We start from the raw sequence: 24,223 nt of genomic DNA, 5'->3' as shown, positions 1-24,223 counted from the left end.
ATACTTCCTAGTAAGTGTGAGGCAGCACAGGCATGTTACACAGAATGTTGGGAATTAGAAGTTAATTCCTCCTGTATTAAAGTCTTTAATTTCCACATTCATTTAGAAAATTGCCAACCACAAAATAGTTCTCCTTAAGTTTATCATTTCCTAACTAAAACTAACAGTCCTGGTGGATGCCAGTTAGACTGTAGAAGTTACTGTTTGAAATGCTAACTTGTCTGTTGATGTACATTATTCTTCTTAGGACCCAATTCTTCGAAGATCTGGAATGTACACTGTAGCCATGGCTTATTGTGGCTCAGGTAACAACAAAGCTATCCGACGCCTGCTACATGTTGCTGTGAGTAGTCTTTCTCGGATTCAGGGGGAAGGGAAAGTTTGCAGATGGGCACTAAATGTGTAGATTATTGCAACCCCCATACTACATGACCACCATCAGTGATTTCAGGTTCAGATTCTCATTCGCTGGACACACACAGCTGTAACCTAAGCACCACATTCACTTAGCTTTTCAGAAGGATATAGGACGGGATATCAGGTATGTCAGTATGAATAGAAGTCCTTAAAATCATTCAGGGGCAACTTCTGAAAACGTACTCCCAACGGGCATCCTCATTTATAAGGGACAGACCATGTGAGTGTGTGCAGCCACCCTAGGATAGGGATATGTAATGAACAGTAAAAATCACTTCTTTTTACAGCTTGTGAAGTTAGCTTCCAGGTAGCCCTAAGTGACATGGTCTATTACAAGAGATACATTATACAGGAAAGCCAGTGCCTTTGTTTTCCAGTAGGCTTTTCCCACTCATAGTCTTCCGAATCCAGAGGGAGTTTATGAACAATAATGTTGCCTGGTAATACAGAGGACATTGTACATATGTTTTAATTTAGTAGGTTTCTACCATCTTGGTGCCAGGAGAAGGTAAACCTGAGGTCATCTTCCCATGCAGAAAGGGTTTAGAACTATTATTATCTTCTTCCCAAAAATACATCCCACAATATTTATTATTAATTTATTGTTTGTCAGTGCATCAGTGGTATGTTGTAAATTGTAAGTGTTTGTATTTTGCTTGAATTTAGTACATACTTCTTTGAAAAGAACTTTGAAGGAATGTTTAAATTATCAGTGTAGCCCACAAAAGCTATATAGTGTGGCTGAAATAATCTTTAGAAGTAGCCCTGAATCCTAAACTTCACCAAGCTGAAAAGCCCTGAAATGAAAAGTTTATCAGATGAGTTTTTCTTAAGTGAGGGAGGACACTCTAATTAAAGAGTAATAAATTAATGAGGTCTAATTTACATTGGAATGATGTGAGCCTCATATCAGCTTATATCTAGTAATGGAATGCATGGTATAATGTAATCATCCTTTAACATTTTTCCTAGGTAAGTGATGTTAATGATGATGTCAGGAGGGCAGCAGTAGAATCACTTGGGTTCATTCTATTCAGGTAATAATTTCTAATTTCTGGTTCTCTTTATAGTCTTTTTTTTTTTTTTTAATAGTAACTAAACAGAAACTAAATGTCTGAGAAATATACCTAGGTTCATAGTGAAGACTACTTAATAATAAGATTAGTACTGTTCATCTGAAAAAGAAGCAAGTGTGTCTTGAGAGTCCAAGAACCTATTTGAGAAATAGTAAAATGACTTTATACTTTTATATATATTTTTTATAACAGTGTATTTGCTTAGTTTTTTTAAATCCAAATAACACGTTTAGTACTCCTCTTTCCATGAACATTGGTAATTCAAGGGATGCTATCTCTTACACGGATTTGTAGAGTTCTTGAAGCTCTTTAATTAGAATAAATGGTAATAGTCTTTGTTTAAAGAAGGTTGAAAAATTTGCAGGTTTAAGAAAACTATTTTGGACTTGAGATTTTGAGATGCCCTTGGCTTAGTATAGTTGTGATTAAAAGGACCTACTCTGAAACCAGTCTGCCAGGATTGAATCATGGCCCTGCCACTTACAAGCTGAGTGACTTTGGGCTTGTTACTTAGCCTTTTTGAATCTCCGATTTCTCATCTGTAAAGTGGGTACAATAATAGTGCCTATTTAAGAAACGTGTTTTTAGATGAATAACTAAGTTAATATCTAAAGCCCTTCGAACAGTGTCTGGCACTACTGCGTGTTGTTTAAGTGTGTGATAGAGGTGGTAACTGTAACGGTGGTAGTTGCAGTAGTACTTCTTGCAGTAGTTCTTCCTAACTCCAGTCTCATACCATTGTTTCTTTTAGCTAAAATGCTTTATAGTAAAATTCAACAAAGGCAAATTAAAAGTGCTTCATTTAGCTCTATTCGTACACACTGCTTATACCAACTTGGGATGAAATTACACAGTAATTTCCCAAGATTATGTTAAATGAGTCAATTAGATGAATCTCATTCATGTCTGTTTAAATCTGGAGTAGATTTTCTACCCTAAATCCTTGAGAGTGAACCTTTGTTGTAAAGGTTGTAATATAAGTCTACAAATATTGAATGTCCACTGTGAACTGGTTATAGGGTCTTCTTTATAACGTCCTGGTAGGAACTTATTCCATTTATCAGAAAGTTATCCAGAAAGGCTGGATTATTTTATTATTATTGTGGATAAAAATGTTGAGTAAAACAGCAAAATACAGACCCATATGATAAGCTAATAGGTTTCTCCTTATGCCAGTTTTGTTAAATAAGGTTGTTCAGCACATACTAACCTCCTTCATTGTGGTGTCCTCAAACCCTCATTTGCTCAACTTGTTCACAAAGACACTAGAGAGCCTTCTTGAAAGCAAAAACAGTATTTACACAGATCTAGTCTGACACCTCCAAAGTTGGATATGTGATTAGTTGGTTATCATTGCTTTTAGTAAATCCATAAATGTGTCTGGTATTCATTGTTTTTCTGAGATATGACAAAGCCCATGTGCATTAAGCTATTCTACATTTTTTAAAAGATCTGCAGTAGACTACACAGTTAATTTCTTGATTCCTATCTCTCTTCTCCTTTTTTTGAACATCAGAATATTTAGCCACTTACAGTCTTTTTGTATCTTTGCATTTTCTTTTTTTTCTCAGATTTGTCAGCAGTGGTTACATAATTACAACCACAAAGTTCTGTTTCAGGGAAGTGATTCCTTTAGCTTAGAGAGTTGAATTCATTTAAGGCAGTTATTAGTCTTTTCACCAAGTCTACATTTCGATCAATCTTTACATTACTTTTTATCTTTCTGGTCTAAAAATCATTCTCCTGAGAAAAAAATGGAAGCAAAATAGAAGTCAAATAGTTCTCTTTTCTCCATGTCATCTTTGGTGTATTCTAAGTTAGGACCCTGAACTTTCACTGGTTTGGTCTAGAATTTAGATGCAGTGTGGGGTTGAGAGGTGGGTAATTATTGCCATCCAGAGAGGTTCTTTGTTTTTGTTTTAATTCTTATCAGAGAACTAGGTAATTTTGATTTGGAAAGTATATTTTTCTTGGAGTACCTTTAATAACTATTGGTTTATGTAAACCATCCTACTCATGATGGTCTCTGTTTTGTTTCTTTGTTGTCAGCTGTTAATTTTTACTGGTGATTTTCCATTTCATATTGTCAAATTCAGTGGCCTAGGATGTATATTCTGGTACATAGGAAGTTGAGCTTCATGAAAACTGTTTCTCTTCCCTCTTTAACTTGACAGCACTTTGTTTTCTAATTAACAAAATTCATTTCTGCCTTTGCATTTCCTGTAGTTCACACTCATGCTAAATTCCCAGTTTCAACAGCAGATGTCTCTCATGAGCTGCTTTTAGGCTTTGCTAAGATCTCAATTACCTACGACAGTCAGATCCAGCTAATGAGTGGTTCTCCGTGCTTGTTATTTCTTAGGGATCATTGAGTTTTATTTTCATGGTAGGATTCTTTATAAGTAGAAGAAACTAGAAAAGACTAGAGATGATTTTGTCTAAAAGTTACTTTATAGATGAAAAAAATTAAATGTAATGAACTTGTCTAAGAAATTGCAGTTGAAACGAAGTTCTCTAAATTTTGTATTAGTGCCATTTCCCTGGAGGGAGAATTTTTAAAGGTGAAAGAAACTTAGAAATATTTTTTTAAAGAGAAGAAAATTGAATTCTAAAGTAGTTAAATAAAATTTCCCGTTGTCATAAAGCTAAATGGTAGACCTGAAATTCAAAAACAGTTCTTATTAGAGACCAGTGCTTTCTACATCATGCCTTTCTATCAGAGTACTATTTTTCTGAGCAACTCTCACAGAACATTTGTATTCTCAAATTTCCTTGTTACCTTTAATATTTGGAAAGTTTCTGTCCTGTCTCCTAAGTGTCTTCTGGTACATCATCAATTATTTTCTTAGAATGTGCTCCATTTTATCATTTCTTCCCTTTTAGATTTACTTTTAAACTAACTGCAGACATTTGACCTTCTTGAACGATATTTTAAGAATTTATTTCTTCTTAATTTTCTAATCTTTTCAAATGTACTTACTGGATATGAATACTGAAAACATGTGGGTAAACATGTTATTTGTACTTCAGTCACTAAGGTGAAATTGTCTTTGTGGGAAACTAAAAATTCTTATGTATGTTGTTATCTCCTTTACCCTCAGGTAATCCAGACAGTTATAATACTTTCACTATTTCTTTCTACTGCTATTTGTGGGTTATTTATTTATAGTATATATGATAAATATTGAGAATTGAGTTGAAAAACATTCTTGCTAAGTTGAAATGAACCTAGTACATTTTTTGTATAATAGGTGATTATTAGGCCCATTGTTATCTGTTTAGTAAGCAGATTCTATTATAACAACTCTTTGTACAGTACTATGCTTGGCATTGACTGAAACTCAGTTGGAACTGAGCATAATCTGAATTATTTTAACTTGACATTGGAAAGCAAAGTGAAGAAAAATTAAAAGAAGCATTGGTCTTCACATACCTGTTTTAACCAAGTTGCTATAATTATCTGATATAGATTTTTCTTAAAATTAGACAGTCCTAGAGGCCCCTGGTCATCTTTGCTATAACTCTATATTATAACAATTATAACATTATAGAACAATTATTATAACGATACAGAACTGCATATTTTCCAATGTATACATTAATATGCTTTCAGATATGGATGGATCTTATAAGATATAAGGGAGAGTCTTGGTGCACACATTTTTTATGACCATAAAAAATGTTTCCTTGAATATAAAAATGTTGCACCATTATAGATACTTAGAATTTGAAGGAACCCCAGCACTCAACTAGTTACCATCAAGTGCATGAATCATCTTTACAATATCTACACATTTTTTTTTATCATTTTGACACATATTGTCTGTATTCTGTTTCTGCCTCATTGTCTTTGTGTGTATGTTCTTGATGCTATAACTTCTTTATTTCTCTCTTTTTTAACCTTTTTCCCCCTCCAATAGTTAACAATAAATATGAAAGTTTTTTCCAAATTATTTAATTTGGAAATTTGGAAATTTAATTATTTATTAAAGACATATAGTCTACTCTTTGTCTTTGAAGATAAAACTGTAGATAGAGTCTTTTTGTTACCATAGATGTGGTTAACCATCTGAAATTTGCTTTAAAATTAAGATTTTTTAAAAGTATTTTGAAATGGAAGTATCAGTTTTGTATCAAATTGATAAAAGTTTGTGCTGTGTTGTACTTTTTCAGAAATAGTTTATATTGCAGTTGTATTTCATTTTCTACAATTTCCTGGAAGTACTTGAACGATTTCTCATTAACCTGAGAAAGATCTCTCAGCTAACTATAAAGCAGATTTTTTCCCCCCAGGAATTGAAGCTAACCAGTTTAAGGGTAATACAGTTAACTTTGTAGGTGTGTGATTATTTTAAGCACATACACGAGTTTGGAGACAGTATAGAGCATGTAAGAAGGTAGTCCATCTAATCTAGTTTGTCAAGGGGTAGAGCTTTGCCAGGGTGAGTGCCATCTTTAGTATTTAGATTTCCTGAAACAATAAGGAATTAGGCAAAGAGGTTGCCTTTAGACATTTAAGATTCAGTTTGTGATACTTTTAAAGTGACACCAGAAAACTTAATCTTATGTGACTTTGTAAGAATATAAATATTTTTGTGTGTCAAACCCATCATATTAGAGACTAGAACTACAAGAGATAACAATTTTTTTTTTTAAGGAATGTAGATTATTTTGCCTATCTGAAATGGGCCACCCTTAATGCTGCTAAGAATTTTAGACTGGTAGGGAAGAGTGGCTAAAGCTTTGAGATTTAGGGATTAAATTTGTAATCTGTTCTTTCTGGCAGATGACATAGAGCCCATAAGGTCTGTGTTCTCACTGTATTCAGGAAAGAATCCTGCCATGTAGAGAATATATATCTGGTTCACGTATGCTGAGCTCCACAGCCAATGCATTTCTTGAAGTAATTTTCTTAAACTTAATCACCTGGAAAGGGAGAGCAATACAGTAATAAATAGGTTGAGACATAAGAATGGGTCAGCATGAAAAGGAAAAGCTAAGATGTGGGTTGGCTTCACTGTAAACCCCCTCGGCCTAAATTTGTTCACCATTTATGGGAATAGTTTAATAATAAAATATCAAATTTTAAGTAAATAGAACGGGTTAGCATGTACAGACTGCCCACATGTACTAATTCTTATAAGAACCATATGAGATGTCCATGAGAAAACTGAGAAATTAAGTATTTTTCATAAATTCAGTCAGCTAGCTAGTGACACAGTTTGGATTTATTCCCAGATATTGCAATGCAAAATGAAATAAGGAAAGGGTGAATAAAAAATGCCAGAAGTTCAACAGAGTTTTTGGGTGAGCTTGGGCAGCCATGATCACAGTTTGATGTGGCCATTAAAGTTTAGGTCCCTGGATTGAGATCCCATGGCTCCAGTTTGCACATATTCTTTAAGGAACAAAATGAGGTTCGGGTACCCAAGAGTGACTTCATGTGCTTCCTCCTCCTTCTCTAAGTTAGCCCCACCTCTGCTGAGTAGATTCCTGGTATGAGCCATTTAACAAAGAGCTCCAGTTATAAGGTCCTGTTATTTTGTGTGATATCCAACCACTGTCCTCTCTGCCCCTTTCATCAAGACAAGTTTCCTGATCAAAGCAAAATCATGAGTGCATCTAGGTAAGCCAGACTATAAATGACAATCTTAGCTTACCACCATAATAAGATGTGATTATTATGTGTTTATTTTCAGTCTTCTGTTCCTATCACTGTTCTGTGTTATGCCTTATATTTTTAAGGCTTTGAGGAGGTTAATGCATTTTGTCGTTTAATAAAATGACACTCATAGCACAGCTTTCCATATAATTAGGAACTAAACAAATTCTTAATAGTGACATCGTTTATTTTTAAGCTTGAAATTATTATTTATTTCATTTGAATACCTTAACATTTAGCCAGAGTGCTGGACCATTTTCATTTGCAGCTGTACAAAATGATTTTTTTCATGAAGTAGTGTTGTCCAAATAAAGAAAATTACATAATCTTGATAAAGAGATGATTTGATACATGGCAAAGTTCCTCTATATATAATTCTTGGTACATTTATATCTGCTTCATCACCATACTCGTTACATTAGATGAAAACTGACATTCCTTCTATACATAACTGACTTGCTCTTCAGTTTTGTCACCTTCATTTTCTGTGAGGAGAAGTGTATCTAGTAGAATGATTGATGAAGACTGAATGGTTGAACTGTGGAGCCTCATTGGGCTTTGGTACATGGCAGGATTAACCCCATTTCGCATTCCGTGTTTCATGAAAAACTTAGAGTTCTCTGCCATTGGATTTCGAAAGTAGATATTGCTGGCGCATTTTCTGACAGTTTTTACGGATTTTGTGGCCCGGTAATTGCAGGTGATATATCGGCCAAATGCATTCCGAAATGTCTTGTTGAAGAGGGTGTAGACCAAAGGATTCACCCCTGAGGAAACATAGCCTATCCACACAAATATCTCCAGGAGCATTTGGAGAGTAGTCTGGTTGCAGGAATCACATAAAACTAAAGTTATATTTGTAATAAAAAAGGGGCACCACATAAGCAAAAAGAGAAAAAACACAATCCCTAGAACCTTGGAGGCTCTTTGTTCATTGGAAATGGTCTGCACTGACTTTTTCCCAACTGTGGACATTCTTCGCATAAGTAGATCATTCTTTGAGTTGGGCGGAGTTTTGTCCTTGTGGGTACCATCCAGCATTGCTACCTTTTCAGGTGATGAGCAAGGTGTTTCATCCCTTTGGAAAACTGTAGACACAGTCAGCCATGTTAGGCGATGAGGTGGCTTGTTTTTCACCAAGTAAGCTTTCTTCTGTAAAGCATGAATAGTGAGAAAGTAGGTGACAATCATGATTGCCAGAGGTGTAAAGAAGGAAGCCAGTGAGCCAAAGAGCATGAAGTTGCCAAAACGGTCCTTTGTTAGCACACAGGTAATGTTGCTTGGGTTAGCCACATCAGTTTCTATGCCTTTAATAGGGACTGGAATGGCAATGCCTAAGGAAGAAGAAACAAGATAAGTCTAGTTAATTTTATGACTTTTGACTCTTAGGTTATGTCCTTTTAGGGTTTATCTTAGTGACTTTATGTGATTAGTGGTTAGTGTATTGTAAATTCCTGATACACACAATGCAGAATTTGTCAAAGCACTTAATCCATGGAAGATTTAACCAGTAGAAGCTAAGTAAACAAACCTACTGTTTTTAAACTGTTTTTAAACAGTTAATTGATTAGTGATTTCAAGTTTATAATTAAAGCTTCCCTGGGGTGCCTGGGTGGCTCAGTATGTTAAGCATCTAATTCTTGGTGTTGGCTCCAGTCATGATCTCACCGGTTGTGGGACGGAGCCCCGTGTTGGGCTCAGTGCTGGCATTGCATACTGAGATTCTCTTTCTCACCCTCCCTGTTTCCCCTTCCCCACTCTGACATGCGTGCATACGCTCTCTCTCTCAAAATAAATAAACTTTAAAAAAAAAGCTTCTTAAATCTGTAGTATGTCCATGAAATAGCAGAGAATGTCTTCATTTATATCTGTTTATTGATCTATCCCAGGTTAAGGAAAAGGAATTCAGAAGAGAATTTGCTTTTATCTTTACATAATAAAGAGACTTCACAGTACGTTCATGGAATATCTTAATTCTGGATAGATACCTATTATCTTTGAGGCTACCCAGTTTCATTGAATAGACATTTTCATTTTTTGAAATTCATGAATGTCTTCATCTTTTCCTCTGACTTAGAGAAAACTAAAGGGTTCATTTTTTTTTAAATAATGCTACTTAAAAATATGAGAGGATATGAATCATAAAATTTATTTTCGAGTTGAGAGTTCCTCTAATAGAGATGAAAGAAATGTATCTTATGCTAATCTTCTAATACTTTAAGTACCATGAAGTAGGTATTTAAATGTGATCTTGCCTAGTGAAGTAGCTTATTAGGAAGACAGGTACATAAGTGTTATCCTGCATCCTTTCCCTCTGAAACAGCAGAAGTCTAAATTAACTGATCTTTCGAAACCTCTAGAATCCTTGTGTTCTATGAATCTGAAAGTACTTCGTCATGTACACAGCCTTTCTATGGTTACTGAAGAACCTTTGCCAAAAGTATCTTCCTCAAATCTTTTCTGACAGAGAGACTGCTTTTTCTACTTTTCCTCAGGTACACCACTCGAAAGAGGATTCTGTATTACTCTTGTTCTACACTGGGGCTCAGCATACTCACCATGAGGGCCAAATCTGGCCTGTCTTCTGTTTTTGTAAATAAAATTTTATTGGGACAAGCCATACCCATTTGTTAACAAATTATCTGTGGCTTTTACTATACTGCAGAGTTCAGTAGTAGTGACAGAAACCATATAGACCCTGCAAGCCCAAAATGTTTACTATCTTACCCTTTACAGGAAAAGTTAGCTAACCCCTGTTGTACCCTGTTAATTCTAGGTAATCATTCCACTGTTATTTACCCCCTAAAACTCCTCCCTTTTGAAGTCTATTTAATCTGCTTATACCACTCTGCTCCTCAGCTGCCAGCCCTCAGGACATCTGTCCATCTTCCTCAGTGGATTCAGTACTTTGCTGTTGCCTCTCCACACGTTACCTTCCATGATTTCATCTCATTGATGACCCTTCTAACACCTTCATTTTACGTCTCTTGAACTCAACTCTGATTTTTTAAATTTTACTTTAATTCCAATGTAGTTAAACATACATTGTTATATTACTTTCAGGTGTATCAACTCTTATTATTTATTTCTTGGACTCCTGAAGCCATCCATAAGCCCTCTTAAAACTGTCCCATATCTAAAACTGTGAACTTCATTTGATATTTCCCTTTCTTGTCCTGCTGCTCTTCATCACTGTGGAACTTCTTTCCTGTTATCTTCACCTCTCGTCCATTCTTCCTTCTCTGTATTCGCACTCCATTAACCCTCTATCAAGGCTCACAATACCTTCTCAACCAACTTGGTGGTCAATAACTGGTACTTTTTTTTTTTTTTTTTCATGTTTACTTAGTTTTGAGAGAGAGTTGGGGAGGAGCAGAGAGAAAGGGAGACAGGATCAGAAGCGGATTCTCCACTGACAGCAGCAGAGTTGGGTGTGGAGTGGTGCTCAAGCTCATGGATTGTGAGCTGAGCTGCATTGGACGCTCAATCAACTGAGCCACCCAGGGGCCCCTTCAGTAGTACTTTTTATACCTTTTCCCCTTATTCTTCCATACCTTAACTGTTATATGCCAGGTCTTACCTAGGATAACTGAGCTTTTATCAAAGCACTTTGCAGAATTTAAAACCTAAACTAAACTTTACTACCCTCTGCTTTTTCTTTTACAAAGTTACCTAATTGTCATTGGTTCTACAAAGCAAAGTGTGATGAAATGAACAGAGCATTGATCTTGGCCTTGGTGCTGAAAAGCTGATAACAGTCTTTAAGCCAACATTTTAAAACCTCTAGGTTTCTTTTCTCATCTGTAAAGGGAAAAAGTGGATTTATAAGATCCCTTCTGAAGCTATAAGTCTGGAGTCATCTTTTTATCCTTTCCCCTCTGTATACTTAACACTTTGTAGTAGTCTAATTTGTTTTATTATCTTCCTTCCTTGAATATAAAGGCTCTTTTTTTACTTATCTTTGTATTCTTGGTACCTAGCATATCATGGGTACTCAAAGATTTGATCTGTTTATGGATTCATGTGACCCAGCCTTAATTGAAGTATCACTTCTAACAGTAGGCTGTTTATTTATTGGCTTGATCATATTTCATGGTTTCAAATGTTTTCATTCTTCTTAAAGATCATTCCTCCTGTTTTCTCCCTGCCTTTGCCCATTTCCCCACCCTACCTCAACACACACACCTCACAGTATCTCCCCCTTCCTCTCCCTCATTGCAGTGAGCTTACCAGAAAGATGTCGGTCTTTTGCCATGAGCTACTGTAGTTTTCCTCCTTTCCACTTTAAATTTTGGTAACTGTTACCCATTATCTTCCATACCCTTTCTCTAGCTTCTTTTTGGGGTGCCTCTTCTGCTTTGTTAATCAGCGTTTGTTCCTAAAACTGTCCTATCTCACTGTCTGCACATTTATCCATTTTGAATAGTCTTTTCCTTGATCCTACTTTCTTCCCAAGCCAGAGTAGTAACACTCCTTACTTCTACCTCTAAACTTTTCAGAGGAGGTTTGGCCCTGGTATCATTATTTCAGGAATATAAAGGTCATTTTCATTGTCTTGCTTTCTTGCTTTTTTTTTAACCCAGTGTCCCTATTCTGATTAGAGAGAGAGCATGTCTTATTCTTGTTTTCCTTTTAGCATTCTCTCTTGATTTTATTCCTCTCTGATTTCTTTATTTGCTAGGAACAAATGAACCTGCTTGGGACGCCTGGTTGGCTCAGTCGGTTAAGCGTCTGAGCTCAGGTCATGATCTCAAGGTTCATGGGTTCGAGCCCCGCGTCGGGCTCTGTGCTGACAGCTAGCTCAGAGTCTGGAGCCTGTTTCAGATTCTGTATCTCCCTGTCTCTCTGACCCTCCCTGCTCATGCTGTCTCTCTCCGTCTCTCAGAAAAAAATAAAACATTAAAAAAAAAAAGAAATGAACCTGCTTGTCAGACTATTAATGTAATGATCATAGTAACTATTATGAATCTATTTGTTTTTCTCATGTTAACTTATAAACGGTTTGAGCTTTTTATGCTGTACCTGATGCTAAGATACTCTACTTTAGTAGCTATTTTTGAGCATTGAAGATGGGCACAAAGGCATAAAACAGTTTAGAAGAAATATTTACTTCTGTAAATCATTTCTGAATATCACTTGTATCTCTCTTAAAATCTCTGATTAAACATATATCCAAAACATGCAGACATGTTAGTCTGCACACATATTGGCTTCCAAGATTAATCTATGATTTTTAATATCTGCATATAAAATGTTTGGATTTTTTTTCTCATTTCCTGTCTATCTTTTTAAATGTGATTGACGATGCATTTTATTTTTTTGCCACTTGCGATTCTGCATGCTGCCTAGACCTTAATGACAAAAATGAAAACTGTTTTCAGTTTTCATGTCTTCCTGCATGTCAGAATTAAAGTAGGAAGAGATCTCAGTAAACATTGTAAAGATGGTTCCTTCAGAGGATGTGAACTTTTCTCCGTTTTCACATGTATTGCTGATAGTGTGGTTTAGTAGCTGTATGATGACATGGCATAAGGAGCTTGTGTTGGCGTATCAGCAGCCTGCCTTGACCTCTCGCTGGGTTTCACAGCCCACCAGGTCTGGTGTATTTCCTAGCCAAATGGCACCAAAGGCTATTTATTTACACCACCCCACACACCCTGACATTCCCCACATACCTATTGAAATTAACCATACCACTGTAATCTTGATGAATGCTGTAGCTCGTGAGTTATATTGATTGGCCTGGATTGGCTTTTTGATGGCTATGTAACGATCCACTGAAATGGCACAGAGATGCATGATGGATGCGGTAGAAAAAAGAACGTCAAGAAATAACCAGGCAGGGCAGAGAACAAGTGGGAGGGGCCACATAGCCTCTGAAAAACAAAACAAAAACATGTTCTCCTGCAAAATGGCAATCTTTAATCTGCAGTTTCTTTTTAAAGTGACCATCGATTTTTAAACTTTTTATGTTATTCATCTGAAATTTTATGACTTAACCTCCACAATATGTTTAACTTAAGACAATGGAGTCAATGTCAATAATATTCAGTATATTTCTGCATATGATACCGTTTAAATATATTTTCTATTTTGTGTAATAATTACAACACTCTTTTTCAAAATCTGTAGTTTAGTGTCCTTAGCATACCACTGCTCTTTTGTCTATACCTTTTGTGATCTTTTAAAAATTTCTAGTGTAGGAGCGCCTGGGTGCTCAAAATCCCAGTCTTGATTTCGGCTTAGGTCATGATCTCAGGGTTGTGGGATCAAGCCCCGTATTAAGATTCTGTCTCTCTCAGGCACCTGGGTGGCTCAGTAGGTTAAGTGTACAACTTCAGCTCAGGTCATGATCTCACGGTTCGTGAGTTTGAGCCCTGCGTCAGGCTCTGTGCTGACAGCTCAGAGCCTGGAGCCTACTTTGGAGGCTGTGTCTCTGTCTCTCTGCCCCTCCCCCGCTTATGTGTGTGAGCTCATGTGCTCGCTCTCTCTCAAAAGTAATGAACATTTAAAAAAAATTTTTTTAAAAGATTCTTCTCTCTCTTTCTCTCTAATAAAAAATTAAAAAAAAATTTTTTTAAATGAATGGAAGTCTCAATGAGGCGTGGGATTTTGGCTCAGTTCTAGCAATAACTAGCAGCATGATCTTTGTTTATACTAAACTCTCATTTGGTGAAATAATTAAGTGGAATGACTTGAGTTTTCTTTTTGACAGAAGTAGTTCTTTGATAAAGTTTGCAAAAGGAATGGCTTCAGATCATTCTGAAGAAAAGTAAATTGTTATCTTTTCATATTCCATCATTCACTCCAGACTACTGGGGACTACTGTTTAAAAAGTCTCAAGGATTAGACATAGTACTTAATTTATGTAACAAACTCTTATAAAACATTTACTCAATATTTCATGTAGTCTTAAGCACTTAAGAAATACTAACTTTGAAATTTTCAGGTTTTGGAGATGATAACTATATTCTACATAGATTTCCAATAAATTTACTTAGATAAGTATCCATACGTATGTGGATATGATATATTATATATTATACATATACCCAGCATATATATATTTGCAGTTCTAAAACACCTAAAATTTATTATAGGGTTTGCCGTAGAATATTCCAGTTAGAATCCACTTTACTAAAAGACACACACACACAGATTTTAGAACTTGCTATAAAAGGAAACTACCTCTGTTTGAAGCAAATGTCATATATGTGAGAATATCTAAATCCTTTTTAGGGTTTAATTGTATGTGCACTGACAACATAAATTACTTTTGTTGGTTTTTCCACAGTGATCTGACTTTGACAAGTATAAAATGATTAGGATAATTGAAGGAGGACCAGGATAACCATTTTAGGATTTCAGAGCACCAAGAAACTCTTCAATTGTGATCTGTTTAAATTCAGAAATCCTGAGGGTGGAGAGAGGTTAGCATCCCAGAACAACAACAAAAAAGACTATAGTGTAGGGAAAGGGTTTTGAGATAGGCTTGAATATGTTATTTTTAAAAGTATGCAAATTAATGTTTGAGAGCAGTGTTTTAGAAGGCTCTGGGAAAGATTGTGTCTTGGGTCTTAAAAGATGCAACTATATTTGTTTGCTGGTATAGGATAGGTGCTCAGAATGCCTCATAGAAAGGAACTTATGGAAGACCTCTCAAAATAAAGAAATCAAGTATGGCAGAGAAATCTGTCTTTAAAAAGAATCTAATAATATTTTAAAAGAATACATAGTAGGGGCGCCTGGGTGGCTTAGTCGGTTAAGCGTCCGACTTTCGCTTAGGTCATAATCTTGCGGTTCGTGGGTTCGAGCCCCGCGTCGGGCTTTATGCTGACAGCCAGCTCAGAGCCTGGAGCCTGTTTCAGTCTGTGACTCCCTCTCTCTCTCTGACCCTCCCCTGCTCACGCTCTCGCTCTCGCTCTCTCTCTCTCTCTCTCTCCTAGAAATAAATTTAAGAAAAAAAAAGAATACATAGTATTCAGATATTCTGTTAAGTGGAAAAGAACTTTGAACAGTGAAAGGCAGCAGTCGACCTGAGCTTAAGTAAACTAAGTCTAAGTGAGTGAAAATAATCACATATGATTGAGAGAGTTTTGCAGCAGAAAGGACTTGAAATGAGGCTACATTCTGAACTGTAGTGAAGTTCTGCATTTAGGACTGAGTAGAAGACAGAAAAATACTCAAGTCTAGAGCTACAATGAGAGATTCTGATCATAGTTTTAAACTTGTCTATTTAGCTTTTCTAATTATGGGTTGTATGTCTTTAAATTAAGATCTGGAAAATTCTACTCATAAATCTAGTAGCTGTGAGCAAGAAGCCACAGTAGAACTCTCATGTAAAAAGGACAGATCTTTGGAAAATTGACTATTTGACCTAAATATTCCCACTTGTGGGCTAAAAGGGAAAGCTCTTTAGTGCTCATTTAATTAAGCCTGTGAAGCCTTGTTAAGCTCACTTTCCAACAGAATGAATTTATTTTATATTTTATAAACTCCAATTTTGGAATGCAAAGTGGGTATTAAAATTAGTTCAGATCACTAGAATTTTATTATTTCAGTCAGTATTTTTGCTAGTAGAAGTACTGAGGTGTGATAAACAAAGGAGACTGTAATAGGTTTAGGATTAAGAAAGATGGATCTCTATGATTGTTAACCTTTATGATTGCAAGTTTCATGAAATACTAGTCAATAGACTTTATAAAATGAATATAAAAGTAACATGACTGCATTTAATTAATAGAAATCTTTCATATGCTTGTCTGATTGCTTAAATAGGTTCAGAAAATCTAAGAATTTTTACCAATTAAAAGCAATTCTAGACATTCTCAAGTTATAAAGGGATTTTCCCTAGTCCAGATACTTTCATTCTAAAATTATGTTTTCAGTCGGCATTAATTTGATAGGCTTGAGGTTAGAAAAGTTTCTTACTATTCAGAATAACTAGGGGCGCCTGGGTGGCTCACTCAGTTAAGTGTCCGACTTCAGCTCAGGTCATGATCTCATAGTTTATAGTTGCAAGCCCCATGTTGGGCTCTGTGCTGACAGCTCAGAGCCTGGAGCCTGCTTTGATTCTGTCTGTCTCTGCCCCTCCCCTGTTCACGCTCTGTCTCTCAAAAATGAATAAATTTTTTAAAAAGTTTTTTAAAAATAAAATTAAAAATTGGGTTCTGGCTTGTCCCTAGAGAACATTCTGTGGCTGTCCTTTTTTCTTTTTAAGCCGTTATTTTTATTTATTTTGAGAGCAAGAATCCCAAGCGGGCTCTGCACTGTCAGTGAGATTGTGACCTGAGTGAGCCTAAATGAAGAGTCAGATGCTTAACTGACTGAGCCACGCAGGCACCCCAATGGCTGCCTTGTAAGATACTTATTTAAGATGTAAATGTTGGCTGTTTGCCAAATATGATTGTTTGGGTTGGTATAATTTCCCATTTCATTTGAGAAAGCAATGTAGAAGAGGTGAAGAGTGTGAATTCTGGAGTTGCTGTCCCAGATTCAAATTATGTCTCTTCCATTTATTTATTCCTGTGTCCTCTCTTAAAACATAGGGACATGATGATTACGATACCAATTTTATAGGATAGATTTGAAGATTTACTACAGATAAAGTGTTTAGGACAATGTTTGGCATAGAGAAAACACTCAGTAAATGTTAGTTCTTATTAGTATTATTGTCTGACAAAAACTAGCCAACTAGCCCAGCTATTAAAAACACTGCTCCTTAGAAATGTAGTCGTATCATTGCTATAGTATGTTTGTCTTCCTGCCTGCTGTAGCAAGAGTGTATGTATCCAGGGGCACCGGGGTGGCACAGTAGGTTGAGGCTGACTCTTGATTTTGGCTCAGGTCATGATCCCAAGTTTGTGGATTGAGCCCCCCACATCAGCTCAGCATGGAGCCTACTTGGGATTCATTCTCTCTCTCTCTCTCCCCCCGCCCCCACCCTCTCCTTCTCCTTCTCCCTCTGCCCCTCCTCCTTGAGTACATGTGTTCTCTCTCTCAAAAAAAATTTTTCCAAAGAAAAATTGTTTAAAAAAAGAAAAATGAGTGCATGTGTCCAACTGAACTTAAATCTGTACTCTTTAAAAAGCATGGGAACATGTTTAACTGTTTAACTTTTAATTAAATTTGTCATGAAAGTATGCCTTTTGCAAAAGTTGATTTTTAACTCTCTCTATATATGTATATATATAAATAGCAAGCATAAATAATTTATGTGCACTTCCATGCTTAGCTATTTATGTGTATTTGTTTATTTTGCTTTCTTTTTAACTGGTATAAAAACCTGAATTTTTTAAACCAGAAATTCCATTTCTTGATGAGATGGACTCATTTTGTCTGAAACCTGCCTAATCTTTAGGGAAGTCTTTAATTTGGGAAACTGAATTATTAGTTCAGAAAGTAATTAAAATTAATCTGTAAATCTGGGATATAAGATATTTGCCTTTTGAGGATTTTAGAAGAATTTTTTAATGCTTTTTATTTATTTTGAGAGGGAGAGAAAAAGAGAATGAGCAGGGGAGGGGCAGAGAGAGGGAAGAAAGAGAACCCCAAGCAAGTTCCAAGTCCCACACTGGCAGCACAGAGCCCGACATGGGGCTTGAATTCACAAACCATGAGATCATGACCTGAGCTGAAATTAACAGTTAACTGAGTGAGCCACCAGGTGCCCCTAAGAGACTTTTTTTAAAGCTGCCCCCAGAGAGCTGTGCTCATACTAAAGCAGGACAAGTCCTAAGTAGCCTAATAATCCGAAAAGGCATAGTTCTCAAAATTCCATTTTTTTAAATCTCAGAAATTCTTATTTTTCTACCTTTATCTTCCAGAAAAGGGAGACCTAGATCAACGCTTCAGTCTTTATTACGAAGCTTCTATTTTGTTTTTGTTGTCATTTTCCCAGTACATTAGAGCATATAAAATATTCTGGGATTAGATGTCTAATATGATAGTGTTTTAAATGTTTCAAGTGATTTAATACTTAGGAAATTTTCTTTTCTTGATTTTTACATTCCCACTTTCCAAAAAGAAGTACCTTTAATTGCTTTGCTCCCTCATTTAAGAATTAGGTAGAGCAGCATTTCACTGCACACATGAATAACTGATGTTTTTTCTTTTACTGCGGTACATCTGTTTCATCTCTGGTCAGACTTACACCTAAACTAAATCACATATTTAAGTATATAAACTCATACTCCACTTGGTCAATTATTAGTGCCTAATGTGGTCCTACTTGACCATTTCACAAGATGCCTGCAATGATTGAAGTGATGTGACTGAGTTGCCTAAGCCAACACAGGAGAACCAGGATTCAGAGGCTGGGTCATCTTGCTTTGAACCTGTATCTTTCAGTCATTGTATTTTATACACCCTCTTCCAGCTGTACGGCAGATACTGTTTCAACTATAATCCTGAGGCATGGATTAAAACTTAAGTTATAAATAAACCAGTAATGACCGGTGAATGACCAAACACTGTTATTTTCTCCTTTACGTTTTTAATCATTTATTCAATGAGAGAAGGGAAAGTTCAGAGAATTTCTTAAACTGTGAACATCTTGTCTTTTTTGTATTAGCATATGATCTATTTTCCTTTGCATCCTATTCAATATTTCTAATGTAGGCATTTCCAAGCCTTCTGTTATAAGCTACTAACGTGTGACTGTGTATATTAATAATTATATGCAGGATAGTAAAAACTGGAACTATAAAACAAAGGTTAAGTTTAATGCTTCCAGAGTGGAAGAAATGGCAAAAAAATTGACAAAGACATCACAATTCATTTGAGAGACCATGTTAGGGCAGTCATTATAATCTTGGTAAAATAGAAATTCTATTAAAAAAAATTCAAACAGTATATAATCAAATATTATATAAATCATTGGTTCAATAAAATACTCTAACATAAGAGCCAGTTTTAAAATTTTTAACTTCTCTCCTTTTTTGTAAATTTAATTTTATTAGAACATTAGTTAATGTAAAATTTTTTATGTTAATTTCATTAAATTGCCCTGAGATAACTAAAATCACTTATACCCACTCAGTAGTAGTTAATTTTTTTATGTTAACAGAATTGGGGACTCTTTTGTTTGTGCCAATTTCAGAAGTTCAGAAGATTATCCCTGTAATGAAAGAAAAATATACAAAATCTGTTCCTGCCTTTTAGAGTTAATCAGAAATTCTTATAAATGCATTAATTTAGAAAGTCTTTGTGTTTGTTAACATGTGAAAGCCTATCAAAATATCTTAGTATTTGAAATCCAGTCCCAATTTATAGTATGTGCAGTTCCCAATTTATGAATGTATCCTTTTGAAGCTTTTTGGAGAGCAGAGCATGCATTTTCTCATACACTTTCTCATAGAAATAGAAGAGTGTTTTCAATAATGAATTTAATGCAATAATTTTCTAAATAGTGGTTAAATTCCCAGGTTAGTTTATTTTTCAAAAATCTAATCCCCCTATAGAGCTTAATTACTGACAGTAAAGTGTTTGGGACTATGAAAGATTTTATTTTGTAATTAAAAATAAACATTTGAAAGAATGAAATGTAGGTAAAGCATATTATTAGGACAAAAATAGGAAGACGTTCCATATATTTTATGTTAAAATATGTCGAGTTTTCTGCTAACGTTTATTGCCAAGAATATTTTAGGCCCCCCAAAATTTTAATATAAACTTAGTGGTCAGCTACAGATACCTACTGTTTTCCTGTGGAATACTTGGAATTATCTCTCTTATCTGCTTTTGTGTTTTATCAGGTCACTCTAATACTATAGAACTTTGCTTTTTAAGATTCATTAACTATTTAGCTGATAAGTTGAATATTTACCACAGTATTTTTTTTTCATGTAGATTTTTGATATTTAGTAGCTCATGGACTTTAAAGTTGAAATTCAGTTCTGTGTAACTCATTTTATCTCATTTGTTCAATATAACATCAATTAAATTTATGGTAGTATAAGATGAGCATTGTAACATTTGCTGTGTGCCTAGCAAAAGCACAGTTTAAAGCGTGTGATTTTACTGTTAAGTTAGTATTGTGTGTGCAGAGATAAGAGTTTGAATCAAATTTCTGTACAGTCTTTACCAAATATACATAAATGGTTCTACATAATCCTCATTTTATTTCTCTTTAATTTTATTCAGAATTAAGATCCTTTAGGTTCTCCTTTCAGTTAAGGTATCTTAATTATTTTCCATGGTTACATGTAGCACTAAATTATTCAAAAGGTTACAGATTTATAGAAGATAATAACTAATTATTAATGATTAGAGAGTCAGTTGAAGAAGTGGGACTTTATTTATTACTGCGTGTCCTGCTAAGAATTTAAAGCCTGGGTAAATGGACTTAGAATAGGAAGTTTCAGCTGGTCACCATCTGATATTTGGGGGATCAGATACTTAATTTTAGATATCTCTATAATTACTTAAAAATGTAACATTTAACCTGAATATAATAGTTTGAATTGGAGTTTTTCTTCTTCTAATATGTATTCTAGTTTAATAAACTTTACTTTTCTAACCTGAAGTATTTTTATCTTTACTGTATAAACATAATTTCAAGAAGTGCTATATGCTGCAAATAATCATTTTTCTCGAGCAATTAATAAATGGAATACCAATTTATGCCAGGCGTTGAATAAGTTAAATATCCTCTTAATTCTGATTCTTAGAAGCCCTCATAATTTATCAGCAGAATTATTTGAACTTACCCACATTCTATTAACCAGACATAATACACATAAATTAAGATGAGTTCATTTTAATATCATTATCCTTTTTACTATAACAAATATTTTAATGTCAAACTATATTTTATTGTAATAACTCAGGGTTTGATAGCTTATTTTAATAATTTATTTTTAATAATTTTGCTAAGTTATTTTAAATAATTTTAAGTCAGAATTTTCTTACATGTATCAAGGATCTGGATGGTCAGAAATCATAAAAATTAAACAGATGAATCATCTTTTAGGGCACTGTGAGCCAGACCATTTCCTTTAGCAACTAAACAGTATTTTCTTAACATGACACGTGTAAGAATTATGTTTAAGTTTAAAGTATACAAACGATTAAGAAATACAAGAATTTTTAGAACAATTCCAATTTTAAATTGGGGTTTGGTGATTCAAATTAGAATTTAGTTAATTAAAAATTTTATTAATAAATAGCAGAGCACATAACTATTACAGAAGTGTCCTAGCTGGTACTTTGTCAAGGGAAAAATGTATTAATAATGGGGAAGTTAAGTCTGTTCTTGACTATGATTTTTAGGCAATGAATGCAGAATCTATGGATATTGGTAACTTGGATGACTTTTTAAATGATGGCTTGGGCAGGAGTAGAATTGTTTCTAAGAAATTATTTTTTGCTCTTTAAAACTGATTACCAACCATAGGAAATGATGGAAATAAGAGTCTGTTTACTCACTGTATCTTTAAATAGTAAGTTCATCTTTAAAGACTAAATGAGTATCCATTTCTCTAACAGTATATCACAGTTCTGTGGTTTGAGGTCAGGAACAAAGTGAAATACTTACCAAACATTATTGTCACGAGGGCAATCGGCATCACAAACAATCCAACGAGCAAATCAGCCACCGCCAAGGACATTAGAAAATAATTGGTAGCATATTGCAGCTTTTTCTCCAGCGAAACAGCCAAAATAACCAGGATATTCCCACCAATCGTGGGTATTATCACCATCAGTATCAGAAGAGCAGCCCAGCGCGGTTTATTTCCCTGTTGCTCACCAATCTGTTTCATTTCCTCTGGTATCGATTCTGTCTGTAATCCAGACCAGTTAGCAAAGATTAAGTGATCAAATGAGCTCTGCAAAATGTGCTCAGGAATTGTGCTTTGTTCTGATATTCTATAAGAGAAGGCCATTCGCTGTTTTTGTGTGATTTGATCCAATTCCAGACAATGGTCAGCATGGTCAGTAGCTAAGCTGGTCATCTGCTTTTTAAAGGCATTGTACCCAGGCCAAATAAACGCTCAAAGCCAAAGTTGACCTCTTCCTTTAAAAAATATTTTCAGGTTCTCTAAAGTGAAAGCATACATCATCTGTCCATTTCTGTAGGTAAGTGTTTAGTCTTCTGCAGAGGCTCCAGTTCCATAAGGCTTATTGAAAGAAACTGATAGCTGTGAAAGAAAGACTGTTGATTAGTTTCTCTCACTGTCTCCTTTTTTGTGGTAGTGGTAGACTCCTGTCTGAATTTGAGTGCCAGTGACTTCCAAGAGTTCCCTTTAGATATAAAAAATGTGAATTGCATTATTTTATTTCTTTATTTTAAAAAAACAGTTAAACCCTTGAACTTAGTAGCTATTCCCATCTTAATAAATCTCTTTTGTGTTTGTGGCAACGCAACCTAGTTCCGTAGTCATATTCCTGATATGTCTCAGGTTACAAAACAGGAGATACATTAATTTTTTCAGTAGTTTAAAAAAAAAAAAAAGCTAGATGTTTCCTGACCCTTGAATGTCTTTTTACCTTTATTTTAGACTATGTACATAAGAATAAAAACATCAAAGCACTAAATAGTTCTGAATACAAGTTTTTGGTACACACTCATTACTCACCTAGAAATATTTCAAGCCCACCTAAGGTCCAAATAAATGATTTACCAACTAGGAATCCTTATTTGTAGTTGGGTTTTATCTGATCAGGTTTATCTTAATACTGGTATAAATGACATTTCTATGAAACATTTTAGAATTTCTTTAGTTTGTGAGAAGGAAAAAAATAAATATTAATAGAATCCAAATAATTGTTTTGAGTAACTTTACCTTTCATAGAAAGCCTGTTTCTGCAATAACAAATATTTTCCAAATGTATCACTTTATGCAAAATTTCAAACAGTTCTTTTTTTTGTTTTGTTTTAAGTAATCATTTTTCTTCCTTAACCTCTCCAGTTTCCTTGAGAAGGAGGGTAAGGTAAGAGAAGGTTATACCATTTATTCATAAAATCTGTAAATCCTCCATTAAATATCTCCCCTTTAACATCAGTAAAATTTTCATTTAGGTTTTTAAACCACTGAATAGAAATGAAAGATATGATAGCAGTTTTTCTTTTTTTTTTTGAAGAAAAAAAAACCCTTTTAGATTATTTGCTAAATACTTACCTCGTATTGATAATCTCTCAAGCATGTCATCTTATCTGCTCAGTAGACCTGTTGGCTGCTGTGACTAAAGTCGTCCCATTGACTTATTCAGAGCTTCCAGCACTGGCACTTGAAAGCAATGAAACAAATGTGTTGTATAGCTGCAAGCCTGCCAAGAAGGTTATTTCCTCTTTGATACATTCATTTTTAGAGAGTAGCAGCATTCATTATAATTCATAAAACTACCAGTTAAGTATGTTGAACCAGTTCATGACCCTATTCATGTTGTAATCATAAGAGCTTTCTTTGATATTTGGGGGACTGAAATAAACCTCTGTCATTTTAGTTTAAGATAGTTTTGTTTCAGATTAATACTGAGCTGTTTTTCCCATTTGAGAAAAAATAAGTCTAGAGATTCTAGAGCTTTCATTCTGTGAAGATTCTGCCCTGTAAGCCTTATAGCAGTTTCCAGAGATCTAGTTTCAAAACAAGATTCTTATCCAGCTTTTATGTGTTTGCTGCGGAACACAATTAATTCTCTCTGGTTGCAACCTTATATAGAAGAGTACAGAAAGGTCTGAATTCTACATGTATACATAGGTTTTAGCAGAAGCTTTCATTGCTCATTTTTTAAACAGATGGCCTCTGGATTGAGGAGTTGCTTCTTTGGCAGCTTTTCCCCCCACAGATATATTGGGGAAAACATACAGAATGTAATGAAAATGTATTTCTGCCTTATTTCAGAAAATTGGTATAAAAATTTTAACAGCTATGCAAAGTTTTTTTCTAAACTGTAAACTAGCTTATTAGCGTTAGAACTTCTAGCATTCTCAAAATTTCCTTTTAAAAAATCATTATAGATCCCTCATGTGTTTTTTTTTTAAGATTTATTTATTTTTGGAAGAGAGAAAGAGACAGAGCACTAGTGGGGGAGGACAGAGAGAGTGGGAGACATAGAATCTAAAGCA

General features: G+C 34.8%; 2 protein-coding genes across 2 annotated transcripts in view; one reads left to right on the top strand and one right to left on the bottom strand.

Annotated features, from left to right (window-relative positions):
* PSMD1 (proteasome 26S subunit, non-ATPase 1) overlaps positions 1 to 24,223 on the top strand; it is a 101,841-nt gene that overhangs the window by 25,642 nt on the left and 51,976 nt on the right. The window contains exons 15-16 of the mRNA XM_039234555.1: positions 248 to 343; positions 1,390 to 1,454. Of these exons, the coding sequence (XP_039090486.1) occupies positions 248 to 343; positions 1,390 to 1,454 (161 nt within the window). The remainder of the gene's footprint in view (positions 1 to 247; positions 344 to 1,389; positions 1,455 to 24,223) is intronic.
* Positions 7,597 to 22,109, bottom strand: HTR2B (5-hydroxytryptamine receptor 2B). The gene is made up of 3 exons (XM_039234556.1): positions 21,692 to 22,109; positions 12,831 to 13,031; positions 7,597 to 8,489 (listed from the first exon to the last, which is right to left on the bottom strand). Exons 1-3 carry the CDS (start codon positions 22,107 to 22,109, stop codon positions 7,597 to 7,599), a joined length of 1,512 nt encoding a protein of 503 aa, XP_039090487.1.

This window comes from Hyaena hyaena, unplaced genomic scaffold (genome assembly GCF_003009895.1).
Source record: "Hyaena hyaena isolate Hyena2069 unplaced genomic scaffold, ASM300989v1 scaffold_86, whole genome shotgun sequence".
NCBI lineage: Eukaryota > Metazoa > Chordata > Mammalia > Carnivora > Hyaenidae > Hyaena > Hyaena hyaena.
The sequence above is the reverse complement of the archived record's forward strand: the minus strand, read 5'-3'. Positions and strand labels throughout refer to the sequence as shown.